The sequence below is a fragment of the Neoarius graeffei genome, chromosome 6 (assembly GCF_027579695.1).
Source record: "Neoarius graeffei isolate fNeoGra1 chromosome 6, fNeoGra1.pri, whole genome shotgun sequence".
NCBI classification, from domain to species: domain Eukaryota; kingdom Metazoa; phylum Chordata; class Actinopteri; order Siluriformes; family Ariidae; genus Neoarius; species Neoarius graeffei.
In genome coordinates, this window is record NC_083574.1 from 19,425,303 (window position 1) to 19,441,043 (window position 15,741).

The 15,741-nt window shown below is 41.9% G+C and overlaps 1 protein-coding gene across 1 annotated transcript in view; it reads right to left on the reverse strand.

Annotated features, from left to right (window-relative positions):
• Nucleotides 1-432: 432 nt before the first annotated feature.
• Nucleotides 433-15,741, reverse strand: part of six5 (SIX homeobox 5) — a 30,348-nt gene continuing 15,039 nt past the window's right edge. Inside the window, exons 2-3 of the mRNA XM_060923397.1 lie at nt 3,452-4,935; nt 433-3,285 (exon numbers count right to left, since the gene is read on the reverse strand). Coding sequence (XP_060779380.1) covers nt 2,591-3,285; nt 3,452-4,935 — 2,179 coding nt within the window. The 3' untranslated portion in view covers nt 433-2,590. The remainder of the gene's footprint in view (nt 3,286-3,451; nt 4,936-15,741) is intronic.

Genomic DNA, 15,741 nt, shown 5'->3' on the forward strand with positions numbered 1-15,741 from the left:
TTTTCGATGAACGCTGAAAGGTGTCGGTGCCTTACAGTCAAGAAATTTTGTGCATTATTCCTACATATATAGAGATTGAAACTACCAAAATGGATACCATTAAAAGAATCAGTGATTGAATTTTTGGGTTCCTTTTTGAGAACACTAACCAAAAACGTCATTTGGCATAACGACGGACACATTATTAATGAACTGCAAAATTTTTGCCAGGTGATAAATGACTCCTTTATATGCATATATTAAATTAAGCAGAGATACTACATTATCACTTCATATCAATCTTATAGCGGGGCGGCACGGTGGTGTAGTGGTTAGCGCTGTCGCCTCACAGCAAGAAGGTCCGGGTTCGAGCCCCGTGGCCGGCGAGGGCCTTTCTGTGTGGAGTTTGCATGTTCTCCCCGTGTCCGCGTGGGTTTCCTCCGGGTGCTCCGGTTTCCCCCACAGTCCAAAGACATGCAGGTTAGGTTAACTGGTGACTCTAAATTGACCGTAGGTGTGAATGTGAGTGTGAATGGTTGTCTGTGTCAGCCCTGCGATGACCTGGCGACTTGTCCAGGGTGTACCCCGCCTTTCGCCCGTAGTCAGCTGGGATAGGCTCCAGCTTGCCTGCGACCCTGTAGAACAGGATAAAGCGGCTAGAGATAATGAGATGAGATCAATCTTATAGCACAAAATGCACTAGAAATGTGGGACTTTGTATGACGTCATATAGTTCAATGTACAGTGGAACAGTATAACATGCCAAAACAGCCCTAAAACAGATCAAAAGGGCATAAAAAAATGAAAATCAATCAACATGGAAACAAAATTTGAAAAGTGTTCTCTGTGGTGATCCGATGACACTAATGTAAACATAAGTTTAATACAAGAAATTTGACTTTTTTTTTTAAATGCACCTGCATAACATCTTATTTCTCCAAATGTGTACCCTGAGTGAAAAAAATGCCGAAAGCAGGTTTAAAATAACCTAGGTTCCTCAGTAAACCTTGTTTTAACATGGTGTGATTTCAGGGGTCTTTAAAAGATTATTACTGGTCACATTGCATGACATGATCCCAATCAAATCTTGTGTGATAACGTGTCAGATTATACCATGATGATCCTCTAACAATACCCGTGATTAAAGAAAATTACCATGTTCTTTTTGCACTACCAGTGCACTTCTGTAGAAGTCCCCTTTTATGGCCAGAGTAGATAAATCTTAAAACGAACATTAATGAGCTCAGAAAGCAGTATATTTGCTAACATTCTTGTAATCATTGATTGCATATAAATACAGGGAGCTGCAAAAGTGGATACACAGTAAGGATTATTTCAGTATTATAATAGTGGTGCTAGGTTTCATTTAATACTAACGTTTTGTGTGAACATTTTGTTTTTCATTACTATATACCTACTTTTGCAGCCCCCTGTATACTGAAACAATGAGAACAATGAGTGGAATTTGCTATATCACACCGCAAAAACAATTTCTGTGGAAATTCTACATACCTGATGTGTTTATTTAAAAAAAAAAAAAAGTCGGGTAAATCCAAGGGATTTTGTCAATCTCTAAACGCGCTTGGAATGCAAAATGATGTTTCACAATACATGGTCTAAATCCTTAAGATTTTAAAGAACGCTAAAACCATTTTCACAGTGAAAGTTTAGTTGCCTACTTCAGTGAACAAGTGTCATTTATCTAACAGATGAAAAGCTGTATGTTCTGTAATCCAGAACCTAATCTGCCACAAAACAAGTTAGTTGTGTAATGAGCCATTATGGCAGTTTAACAGACTAAAAAGTGAACCACTGTCAGGAGATAGAATGAGGTCAAAATAACCTCAAAGACATCTAGCTAACTAAAAATCCTGCTTTGAGACAGACTTTAGGAGTGAGAGAGTGTGAATAACAATCATTTTTGAAATAAAGTTCTTTAAAATGCCCATTAAACTGCACTGCATGAACAACTTGGTTTTGCAGAATGGCTAAAAATTGATTATATTACAGAAATGGTCTTCTATTTCGGCTTCTTTTTATTTACTACATTTGTTATAATAGGTGTGGGTTCAAAACTAGCAGCTAGCCTTTTTGCTTTCAAATAAACTGCTCAAGAGTGTCTTCTCTAAATGAGCTGCACTGACGTGATTGACTAGAGTGTTTGATTCATTGCAAACATCAACTGTGGTGCCTCATAAACTATTAAAAACTGATTGTATGGTAAAGTCAAGTTATGATGCATAATTTATATTATTTAAAAAAAAAAATTAGCCCTGCTTTTTGGGTAGATGCCCAAAAGGTGACATTCCAAGCTTCTCTGCAAATGCCAACAATCCCCATGTGTTTTTGTGGGAAGTAAAACCTCCACAACCTATGACAGTTTACTATGAATCTCAAAAGGGAGATGATGCTAGATCCAACAAAACCTACAAGTGGGCCTTTTTTTTTTTACATAAATCTACAAGTGAACAAATTAGGCATCATTTCCCAAAAGTCTACCATGATTCCCATCACTAATGCCATATATCGACTCATACAAAACATGGAGTGCTGTGGACCGAATGTCAAGATTGTCTGAGGGCTTCTAAAAGACAGCCCAAGAGAAGAACAGTTACAAACCCAAATCATCATCCACAGGGACAGACTGCAGTTGTGTAAGAATCTTTGAGTCTCCATCCATCTCCACATCGTCCAGATGAGATTCCCTATGTATATCATCACTTGGAGGGGGGGTACCCAATAGCAGGGACTCCCCACCCGGTAAGCCCAATAAAGCCGGGTCCTCAGGTAGATCGCCTTTCCCACGTACATCAAACAGCGTAAGTCCAGATGAAGATGACAAGGGCATGGGACTCCAAGCAGGTTGAATGAGATGAGGACCACTGGCTACACCACTGCTGAGGGGACTGAATGACAGCATGCTCTCAGGGCTGAGGGTCTGTTGGGATGGCAGCACACTAGTCGGGGTTGGAGTCGGAGGGTCTGAAGTGTTTGGAGAGGCTCCTGGGGTAGGGTTCGCCAAGGCTCCAGGCTCAGGATTACAGTAAAGCGCAGATGAGCCAATTAAAGGAGATGAATGAAAGGGAGTAGAGGTCTGGGCAGAGGATAAGGAGACTGGCTGATTTTGTAGTGAAGTTCCTGTTGAAGTTTGTTCCAGTCCACTACTGCTGCTAGCACTTGGGCCTGGATTTTCTGGGATGGATTTAACAGGCATACTGGTAAACTGGAAACCAGCTGGGATGGTGAGGATGAGTTTACCATTCTGAACACTCAGGAATGGACTGCCACCTGCCAAGAGGAAGTTACCTTAAAACAAGAGCAGAATGATGCAGTCAAGCTCTCTCATTTGATGGTGAAAAGGAGGAACAAAAACTGGAGGAACAGCTGGTGTACTAACTGACAGTAAACTTTAATGTTTGGTTTCAATGAACTTTGAAATGTCTGGTGAATCTAACAGGGTCCCGTATCTTACCTGGAGAAGCAGAGGAAAGTTGAATCACTCCTGAATTGAGAAGCTGGACACCTGGAATAGCACCAGCTGAAGGCACACTCTGAGGAGGTCCTATGGGGCTTATACGTATAGCCCCCTGAGGCACAGCAACTCCTCCACCAGAGCCAGATGTTAAAATCTGGAAAGCACCTCCTGGAGTGGGGATGGAGAAGGAGGGTGCTGCTGGGACTACCTGAGGGAAGGATATGGTCCCTGTAGGTGCTCCAGCAATGGGGGATACAGGCATGAGTTGAGGCAAAGGTACCAGTTGGGACTGCCCCGTGTCCTTGGACTGTGAAACAGGAACTACTTGTGTTGGTGAGGAGATGGGAATGCCTTGTGTCCCCAGTGGGGTCTGTATCTGTGGGGTGGTGGCTGAACTGGACTGGTCTGTTAACTGAACTGTCATCCCTTGTGGAGCCTGTCCATTAGGCACCTGGGAGACAGACACAACAGTGTTCTCCCCAAGTGCAGAGGATCCATTCTGAGGTTGAGTATGCCTAGGCCCAATTTGCAGATTGGGAGTGGGAAACTGAGGGGCAGAACTCTGGGATAATTGAGTGGTAATGGGAGACACTGGAACCAACTGAGGGCAAGACACTGGAGTCCCTGCTGGATGCTGTACTAACTGAGATACTGGAATACCTTGGATGGATGGTACCACCTGGGGCAAAGAAAGAACCTGAGAGCTAGAGACAGTGGAAGATGCCATTTGTGAAACAGAAGAAGTAGGGCTTATTTGGGAACCAGCTGTTGCTACCACCACAAGCTCAGGTTGCTGGGTGGATTGTAGTGGCATCGCTGGGTTGGAAATAACCACACCAGATGGGGGAACCGCAGAAGAAAGGATGCCATTTTGAGTCAATGCTAATGAAGGAAGGGAGGTGTGAGTCATCACTGTGGAAGAGATTGTGGATGTGGATATGGAGGTGGGAGGAACCATTTGGTTGCCATTTTGAGCCTTCACAGGCTCTGGAACAGTAATGAAGTCCAATGGAGAGACAATATCGTTGGTCACTTTTGCGTCCTCCGGCAATGAGACAGGGACTGAGCTAGTGAGGCTGGCTTGCGTTTCCATTTTGGTAATGCAGTTTTCATCTGAAACACTGTTGCTCCCACTACCCTTAGATATAACCTGAGCCCCATTGAGTAAAAGTGGCGTGTTAGTAGTTACAGGACTGAGGGTGACTGTGTGGCCATCGCTCAGAGCCAGTCCATTAATGATAACACCAGTTCCAGTCCCTGATAGTAATGGGCTTCCATTGAGCAACAGGGGATGAGGACTAGTAAGGAATCCACTTGTGTTATTCAGAATGAGCTGCCCTCCAGTACTACAGGGGGCACCAGAAAGGGATATGAGAGAAGCAGTTGAGCCTCCAGCCTCTTGAGCAGCAGGTCTGTCAGTAATGTCCTCCAAATCAGCTTTACTAGCTTCATCCTCTGTGCTGTGGTTTCCATCAGATTCACTAAAAAAACAAACAAACAAATAAATAAATAAATGGCAGGAAACATCAAAATGAAACCAAAAATGAGAAATGCATACTAATGGTACACTCAAATTATCCTTCAAGTTTGTATGAAACAAACTTTAAACATATTTTGTGTATGTTTGATATTAACAAACTCTCATTATTTATTCAGTTACACGTCTTAAAGTTTATTATTCATTACATTAATGGCATTTAGTAGATGGTCTTATCCAGAGCGACATACAACATACCCAGAACAGCCTGGGGAGCAGTTGGGTGCCTTGCTCAAGGGCACTTCAAGCCATTCCTGCTGGTCCAGGGAATCAAACCAATGACCTTTTGGTCCCAAAGCTGCTTCTCTATCCATTAGGTCATTCAGTAACCAATACAAAACTATAATGAAATTAACAGGAAGCATGTATTGTTGGAAGAGCAAGGAATCAACTCTGGACCAGCCAGCAGATCACAGCAGTGCTTAATAGGGTCTTTTAAAACAAAACAAAAACAACAAAAACAAACCCCACACACCTACTACTACTTTGGGCTTGTGACCCAATTTCCTTTGTACTGCTTTGCATGCATTTAAATAGCTTGAATTCCTGATTTCAAAACAACCATCCAGGTCCTAACTCTCCTTGTTGCCTCACTACAAAAAGGATTGAAGTTTATACTCCAAAATTGTGTTTAGAAGCAATTCTGTCTCCGAGTCTGTCCAGACGAACGAGCTTGGCGCCATGTTTTATGTTTAGGTGGAAGTGACGCCAACAGAGGGCTATTCTGATGTGATTGGGGGTAGGATTTGGGGAAATAGCCATCTACAGGTTTGGAATGCTTATGAATGTGACTGAAAATGCAGATGTTCGGTTATGTGTGGAAGGGATTTTTTTCGAAGATGAGGTGGTGTGGATAAAACATTTTTATAAACGGGGGGGGGGGGGGGGAATGTTCAGTTTTAAAAATACCCGGCTACGTGTGTACATGGCCTCAGTCTCGCAAAAGTAAAGATGGGGAGGGGTTCACTGCTCTGTGAAAGACTGCATGGAGGAAAAACGGTGCAACAATTTAAGAATAAAATGTTCCTCAATGTAAAACTGCAAAGAATTTGGGGGATCACATCTACATTATTAAAAGACTAAGGGAATCTAGAGAAATCTCTTTACTGTAGTATTTTTGGGTTGGGGGTTTCATTTTCCTCTTGACAATACTCCACAGATTCTCTATAGCAGGGGTTTTCAAAGTGTGGGAGAGTCAGCCCCCCCAGAGAGCAAATAAACAACAGCGCCCCTACAATTTTTGTTGTTGCTATACTTAAATGTTCCATTCGTATTTAAAAAAAAAACATGGTTGTTGTACACATTTTTATTTTTTCTTTTACACGTTTTAAACATCTGTGCTTTTTGAAAACATCTTTTTTACACATTTAAAAACATATGAGCTTTATTAAAACCTCTTTTTTTTTTTTTACACATTTTAAACATCTGTGCTTTTTTTTTTAAAACATCTTGTTTTACACATTTTAAACATCTCATAGCATCGTTAGCTGGCACCTTTTGGCAGACAACACACTGTGGCAGTGGAGCATCTTCAGATCCAGTCCATGAAAATCCAAACTTGAAATAATCATGGTCATACTTCCTTCTTTTTTTGCTTGGCCCAGACTCTGTCTCCTCACTCACTGTGGCTTTAGGTACTAAAAATCGATCCATTTTGTCTCTGGCAAAGGCTAGCTGAAGTTCGCTAAATGTCCGCAATAGTAACTTATTCTGGTTTATTGACTGCCCTTGACTGTTTTGTTTATTTGAACCAGTGTGTGTGTGTGTGTGTGTGTGTGTGTGTGTGTATGTATGTATGTATGTATGTATGTATGTATGTGAGTGTTTAGTCTATGTCTAGTTCATATCTAGAGTGTTTATACTGTTTATATTGTTTGTTTTTTCAATTATTCTATTTTTATTTATTGCATTGCCTGTTTGCACCGTGGGTCAGAGAGGACTGAAATTTCATCTGTGCTGTATGTTGAGCATGTATAGCATATTTGACAATAAAGTTGACTTGACGACTATTTTTCCTGACCTTGCCCCCCCCCCCCCCCATTAAGAACTCTGGCGCCCCCTAGGGGAGGCGCGCCCCACACTTTGAAAAGCCCTGCTCAATAGAGATCTTGCATGTGACGTCACAGCCGATCCAGACTGTGACAGACGCCATCGTGTCGGTCAAACGCCATATTCCGCCTTCTACTTCTACCTTTTCTTCTGGAAAACCCTACTATATACAATTCTACTACAACGGCTGCGGCTACAAGCTCTCCCTACCTGTGCACGGTTTTTATGTTTTTTGCGTGTATTTTTGCGTGTTGTTCATCTGTACCGGACTTCAATATCCACTACAACCATATGGACTTACTGGACATTGGTTTCCAGCAGAAAATGACGGTTTGTAGCGATTTCCATCGCATGCACAACATTCTGGACAAGAAAAAAAAAAAAAAAAAAAAACATTCCGGACGAGACGAGACTGCGAGACCAGCGGGTCTCCGTGGATTGTTATCGGAAGCAAAGCGAAGGAGGCAGCGCCGGGAGCCGAAGCAAAAGCGAGGCTGCAGGCAGAGCCGGCCTGTTGACCAAGCTCAGAAAACAGCTACTCAAACCTCCACTGCCAAGCCTCTACCTCTCCAACGCCAGATCCATGTAAACAACACGGACGATTTGGAATTACCTTATTCTATAATCGGCTGGTCAGTGCTATACTCAATACTCAAGTGACTTACCCATCCAGTGAGGATCATTTTCTTGCTTACAAGATGCCACATCTGAGTCGCTGACAAATCCTGAATTTCTGTAAAGAAAACTGTCCAGAGATTTATAAGCACGCAGTGCTTCACCACTGAACAGCGAGGGAAAGTTAATGAGGTAATCATACACGTCCGGGTATTCCGCTGGCAGTTCAAAATCCGGTCGTGAAAACTCCGTCCGGAAAGCAATAAGGGTCACAAATCTGTAGATCGTTTATTTTAGACATATATCTAGTTATCTGTTCATTAGAAAAATGAGCCGTGTAGTCCGTCGGTTGAAATTGATCCATTCTGTACACGAGTGCAGCAGTATTCAGCGGTGTTTTTGACCGACACGATGGCGGTTGTGTACTTTCCGGTCACGTGACTGCAAGATCTCTATAGGATTCAGGTCAGGTGAGTTGGCTGACCAATCAAGTGCAGTAATATCACAGTCAGCAAACCATTTGGTAATAGTTTTGGCACTGTGGGCAGATGCCAAGTCCTGCTGGAAAAGGAAATCAGCATCTCCATAAAACTTGTCAGCAGATGGAAGCATGAAGTGCTCCAAAATCTCCTGGTAGACAGCTGCATTGACTTTGGACTTGATAAAACACAGTGGACCAACACCAGTAGAGGACAGGGCACTCCAAATCATCACAGATTGCAGAAACTTCACACTGGACTTCAAACACCTTGGATTCTGTGCCTCTCCACTCTTCCTCCAGACTCTTGATTTCCAAATGAAATGCAAAATTTACTTTCATCTGAAAAGATGACTTTGGATCACTGAGCAACAGTCCAGTTCCTTCTCTCCTTAACCCAGGTAAGATGCTTTTGGTGTTGTCGCTGGTTCAGGAGTGGCTTGATATGAGGAATGTGACAGTTGTAGCCTCTTTCCTGAAGACGTCCGTGTGTGGAGGCTTTTGATGCACTGACCCCAGGCTCAGTCCACTCCTTGTGAAGGTCTCCAAAGTTCTTGAATCAACTTTTCCTGACAATCCTGTCAAGGCTGCAGTCATCCCTGTTGCTTGTGCACCTTTTCCAGCCAGCCTTTTCAGCAATGACCTTCTGTGGCTTATCCTCCTTGTGGAGAGTGTCGATGATCTGAACAACTGTCAAGTCAGCAGTCTTCCCCATGATTGTGGTTGCATGTACTGAACTAGACCAAGATACACAGTATTTATACCGCTGTACTCATACAATCTCAAAATGAAATACTAATATTTTGAGGGGTTTTTTTTTGCGTTGTAGGCCATAATTATCAAAATTAAAATAGAAAAATGCTTGAAACATTTTAGCTTACATGTAATGGACTCTATAATACAATTTTCACTCTCTTAAATAACTGATGGAAAATCTTATCATCTCTAGCCACTTTATCCTGTTCTACAGGGTCGCAGGCAAGCTGGAGCCTATCCCAGCTGACTACGGGCGAAAGGCGGGGTACACCCTGGACAAGTTGCCAGGTCATCACAGGGCTGACACATAGACAACCATTCACACTCACATTCACACCTACGGTCAATTTAGAGTCAGTTAACCTAACCTGCATGTCTTTGGACTGCGGGGGGAACCGGAGCACCCGGAGGAAACCCACACGGACACGGGGAGAACATGCAAACTCCGCACAGAAAGGCCCTCGCCGGCCACGGGGCTCGAACCCGGACCTTCTTGCTGTGAGGCGACAGCGCTAACCACTACATCACCGTGCCGCCCCGATGGAAAATATTGAACTTTTTCACAATATTCTAATTGATTGAGATGTACTAGTAATTAATAAAAATAAAGATAAACCACTGAACTAGAATGTGTCCAAACTTTTGACTAGTACTGCGTTTCTCATTGTGATGTGTTGGTTCCAATCAAACACTTAGGTAAAACCTGAGTACCGACTTATATGCAAGCAATGCTGTTTCTCTTTCAGTGTAAACGAAACCTCTTCAACATCTCAGCTGTTTGTTTGTATAAGGCCAAGTTTACATTAGACCGTATCTGTCTCGTTTTCTTCGCGGATGCACTGTCCGTTTACATTAAAACGCCTGGAAACGCCAGGAAACGGGAATCCGCCAGGGTCCACGTATTCAATCCAGATCGTGTCTGGTCCGGTGCTGTGTAAACATTGAGAATACGCGGATACGGTGTGCTGAGCTCTAGCTGGCGTCGTCATTGGACAACGTCACTGTGACATCCACCTTCCTGATTCACTGGCGTTGGTCATGTGACGCGACTGCTGAAAAACGGCGCGGACTTCCGCCTTGTATCACCTTTCATTAAAGAGTATAAAAGTATGAAAATACTGCAAATACTGCCCATTGTGTAGTTATGATTGTCTTTAGGCTTGCCATCCTTCCACTTGCAAGTGGTAAGTGACGCGCATGCCCGATATGCACTGAGATCACACACACACAGCGGCTCAGTCCCGAATCACTGCTTGTGCACTTCACTCACGCGCTCTGTGAGCTGCGCAGGGCCGGAGTACACACCCTCCAGAGGGCACTCGCTGTTCAGAGCGGAGTGATTTGGAGCGCAGGATGCCTGCTGAGCCGAGCGTATCCGTGTATTGGCGTTGCTGTGTGCACGCGAATCGTGTATTGGCGTTGCTGTGTGCACGCTAATCGTTTTAAAAACGTTAATCTGATGATCCGCTGATACGGTCTAATGTAAACCCCACCTAAATGGTGAGGTGTGCTTTTGAACATGTTTTGCAGCTATACGTACTGAGACACTGAAATAGTGGGAACTCCCATCACTAATGTTCACTAGGACACTGCACTCTTGGGATACAGAATGATTTTGAGAAAGCTGTGAGCTGAGTAGACTTCATAACATTGTATTGTTGCTGGATCTGTTTTGCCACGGACTATTTTTGGATCACCATAGTGGGAAACCTTGCTAAAATGTAGCACAGTATTTGTTCAATATATTACAATGCATTTTGCAATAGGATCCATGTTGTTAGAATATATAAAAACCAGTGTATAAGATTTGGAAGAGGTATATTTTGAGTACTAAACTCACTTTGTGCTCTTTTTAAAAGCAGGCATGCCAACCCTGTTAAACTGAACAAAAACAAAACAGCAGTCGGCACTGAAAGAGTTAAAAATGGGTCAGAGAGAGACATCAGTTGTCGGTTTCATTTTGCAAAGCAAAATAAAAGGGAGGTGGCATATTTGAGGTTTCTCATGTGTGCGCTGGTGCTACCACAACCTAAAGATAACACACAAATGAATCCTGAAAGCAAAACGCAGTTTATTGTAGTGACCATATGATATTTAGTCCAAATCACAGACAACACATCTTTTTCGTTTAAAGCATAGTTTAAATCTTTAATTCAACTCCAGGTATAAACTATATTATTCTATCCACATTCACCAGATATGAGCAATCGCACGTTCTGATTGGCTACTCTACTACTAGGATATCAGCTCATATACCCTGAGAAGAGATGGCGGAGCGTGTTGCTGAACCAACCGAAGACAAAATAAAAATTCTACTCGAAAAACAAACCCCCCAAAATACGAAAAAAAGCGCAACAAAATAAATAGAAAATATTTGACGGTAAGAACGCATCTTTTATTTTTCAAAAATTAATTACAGCATTTTTCACAAATTGCTACTGTCATTTCATCAGTTTGTTTACATTCTAGGTGGAAATTATTCTGTCGGACGTTTTGTATAAAAGCCTCTTTATCGAATTTGCAAAAATTAAAAATGCTCCGTTTTTCAAAAATCCAGTGAATGTGGATAGAAAAAAAAAATTATTCTACTCAATCTCATCGTACATGGCTTGTAGCCAACTCGGTGCGACGTGCCTACATGATATGCAATATCAGCTCATGTACGACTCGATTTTGTGGAATAGTTGTTAAATATACCCATGTTTATGGAACGACACACTTCTAACATTTAATCACGGGTGCAAAATTATTTTTTGCAAAGGCACCACTATAATCAAGCTTATTTTTCCTAGACATAAAATTACAAACGATTGAGAATAATTATTAAAACGTTCACAGCAGGTAATGTTGCCGTTTCACAGCCCCAGGGTTCTGGTTCAATCCTTACTGTATGTGTGGAGTTTCACGTGTTTCCTCAACGGTTCTCTGGTTTTCTCCCACCTCCCAGAATATATAGGTGGTAAGTGGACTGGCTATAGGGAGGGAAAGTGAAACACAGCGATCCTAGTGGCAGCGTTCTTAAGCCGAGAGCCATACTATTGAAAATCCCATAGACACGATTTTTTTTAAAAATCCCACGAAGTTATGACGTGGAACTTGTACACCCCCAAAAAATATGTTGTATATGTTGGGATTATCTACTAACTGTGAAAGTATCAGGTGAAATTTCGCTGTCTTTTAAAAGATCGAAATTGCGCCTAACCTGTCAGAAACGGACTACAACCAAACTGTCTAGTCAGAGTCGCTCATATTATGTCAGTAGTAGGCTTAGCTATCTGATCTGCAGTGATTCATTTTGCCCTGCGTCATGCGTATTTTACGCAATTTTAAAATAAATGACGCAGATGTTTTGCTTGTGGTGCGTATTTTTGACGCAAGGTCGCACTCGGAACATCCTCGAGTTACTTCTCTTCATTCAGGATATAGAGCGAAGGGATGTAGCTCGAGGTTGTTCCGAGTGGCAAGGTCCTAACGACGCTATATTTTTCTCGTTCAACATGACTGAACTGTTGTTATAATGCTTCATTTATCGACTACTATAGTCTTTTTTACTTGGCGGGCCTATATTTAGCTTCTTTTAATTCCGTCAGCAACGTGTCGGCAATTTCATTGGCTGGAAAGCTTCGGCATATGCAAATCCTTTCCAGCCTCGATTTGAAGCAAGTGAAAATAGCTCTCTCGTACTAATCGATAAAATTTATGTTTGCCAAAGCATTTCTTTGCGGTAATAAAAGATCGATCTAAATTTGTTTCTACTTACCAAACATATGAATAGCGCCTATCAAATGGGAAATTCAGTTAAAGTTTTGCTATGGTATTCAGTAAAAAGGTTTAGAAATTTAGGAAATATTAATTAATAGTAGAAAATTTTTCATTGGATGATATAAAAAGACTGACCAATCGAGATCGAGTTAACAGAAACACTAGGCGGAAGTAGCATCGGTCAATGATAAGGAGTGTTTACATTAACAACGCTACTGCAGTACATTTGAAAACGCATTTAATGTGAAAATCATGCCAAATAAACGCATGAAAGTGCAAAGCAAATTGATTTCTTTGTGGGGTCCGGGAGCAAGTACGTCAAGCACAGACTCGAGTACGATTGACGATGATACAGCGGACAAGACTGAAACAGAGAGTGAGGCTCAAAGTGATGCTGGGAAACCTGGGGTAACAAAGTTGAAAATAAAACGTAAATTCAACAGGAAATGGATGGCAACCTACACGTGGCTCAGGTATGAAAGTGATGAGATGGGGGGGATATATGTACTGTCACCTGTGCACTGATAACAACAAGCGAAATGCAATGCACAAACAGGCCAGGAATGGGAATTTTCAGAATTCAACGTTAACAAGGCATGTCAACCATTCTGATCACCAATTTTGCGTGCAAGCTCCAATTCTAGTCAAAACAGCCATAATAACTATTCTGTTTAATTCCATACTTTTTTCTTTTTTTATTCTGAAAATTGTTATTGTTTGCTTAGATGAATAGCTCACACAATTGTTCACATGTTGGAATTAAATGATTTAAGTGTGAACAGTGATAACTATTGTGTTTTTTGTTTTCAGAGTGTGTATTGTAATTTTGACTCACTTTGGAAATTTTTGACTCACTGATTTAATATGTGGTGAGTCAGTTTGACTCAGTCATTCGGAGCAAAATGAATCACTGGATCTGTAATGGTTATCCCCACGAGGGATGCATTTCTTATTGGTACAGAAATACTCCGCCAACCACGCTATACAAATCGGCATGTTGGTGTAGGCTACTCGCCGGCCGCTACCTGCTACAGATTTGGAAAGGTGCTAGACTTGCAGTGACGTCACATATGTGACGTCGGGTCCGTGTAATCTTTGATCAGCTTATTAAAAAAAACATTCAAAACAATTCAAATCGGTGGAAAAAATAAAGTATGATCACCAGGATCGATAGAGCTGCCCGACATGCACAACATATGGAAGCCATCGTCTTAACTTTGAAGTGTAACCTGAAATGTAATTTTTTGAAAAGATATTCCCATTCATTTTGCCATAGAGGTTGGAACGCATCCAGTAGGGGGCGACGAGATTACTTTCCCTCCCTATGCTAAATTGCCCCGTGTGTGTGTGTGTGTGTGTGTGTGTGTGTGTGTGTGTGTGTGTGTGGTTCCATGCAGTGTAAATTCCTGCATCACTCCTTTTGTTTCCGGGATCCACTGCGGCATTTGACCAGGATAAAACGTTTAGTGAAGATGACTGAATTATTAAAACCTACCTCACGTTTTGAAGCTGAAGCCACTGGGCCAGCCTCCACTGCAACAATAAGTACCTTTCTTACTTTGGTGCTTCCTCTGCTTTTTTTTTTTGTCTAGAGGAGCCAGTATCATCCACGGAGTTTTAATGTAAAATGACAGCATTTTATTTCACCATGCTACAGTTTAACAGCTAGCCACACACACAGCGACAATAATTTCCGAGCTAATTAGTTTGGCTGACAGTAGTGACTGCAATCAGTTTGAGCATCAGAGATTGCATCTATTTTACAGATACAACCAAAATGACTCACTACGTTTACATGCACATAGAGAGAATCGAATTTCTGCCGTTGCTCGACTGAAATCGAAGTTCAAAATGCCATGTATACACCTTAATTCGGCTGAAATTGAACCGAACTTGATTTCTCGGAATCGAGCTACACGACCTAGTTTATGCGATTTCTGCCGAGCTACTTTGTGCATGTATACCCTACCGAGCTAGCTGTCGAGCTACTTCCGGAAGTGACGAGACCACAAGCGGGAAACACAACAGCCTCGGTCGGCATGACAACGAATCATGACAACGGCATGAATCTTTTCTTTTTGTGGCATTGTTTGCACTGTTAAAATTTAGCTCACTTACTGTATCACCAAATACATCTGTACAGCTGTTGCATAGCTGTGAATTGTGTACATAAACAAGTCATTGTGTGTGTGTGTGTGTGTGTGTGTATATATATATATATATATATATATATATATATATATATATATATGTCCAACATCTGAAGAATGTCAATAAAAACAAAACAATTGAACTTTTTGTGTGTTTATTAAGACATAAGTTAAATTGTAAGCAAAAAAATTTTTTGTAAGCAAAAAATGGACTTTAGAAAAATATTATTGTGCAAAATAAGTTGTCTTACAAAACAGTGGTCTGCGCCAGACAGTTTGTAGCCATACAGTCTGTTAGAGCAAGCCGAACAGCTTGAATACGGAACTGCTAGTGTTGCCAGATTGGGGGTTTTAAGTGCATTTTAGCGGATTTGAACATGTTTTGGGCTGGAAAACGTCAGCAGTATCTGGCAACACTTTAGCTCTTCTTCATGACGACAACCGGAAGTGTACCAACACGATGGGGCGTGTAGCGCCACGTGTGGCTCGGGTGCACAATAGCCCGATTTCACTTGTGCATGTAGGATTGGATTTCTCTGGCACCCCTGCTGGGACCCTTTGCTCGATTACCGACAGTAGCTCGATTTGGACGTGCATGTAAACGTAGTCAGTGTGTGTGTATTGGGGGGGGTTTAACTAGATTAGAAGTTCCACTATTCTTGACTTGCAAGTGACGTCAAAGCAAAATAGAAACCCTGATGCTGACCAAGTTGGTGGATATACAAACGCAGGGTCAAGCGATATTCCATACAAAACAGCCACACATGCACAACTCTCTTTGTTTTGCCACTGCTTTAAAAAGTGTTCTTTTAGCTATGCCATATCTTTGTTCTGTATATGGTCGTGGTCACAACAGTACTTGCGACAGTGGCACGTTCCGATTTTTTAAGAATTCCGTCCGTGATTCGGAAAGAGGGCGAGGAAACTCTGAGGCTTAGTA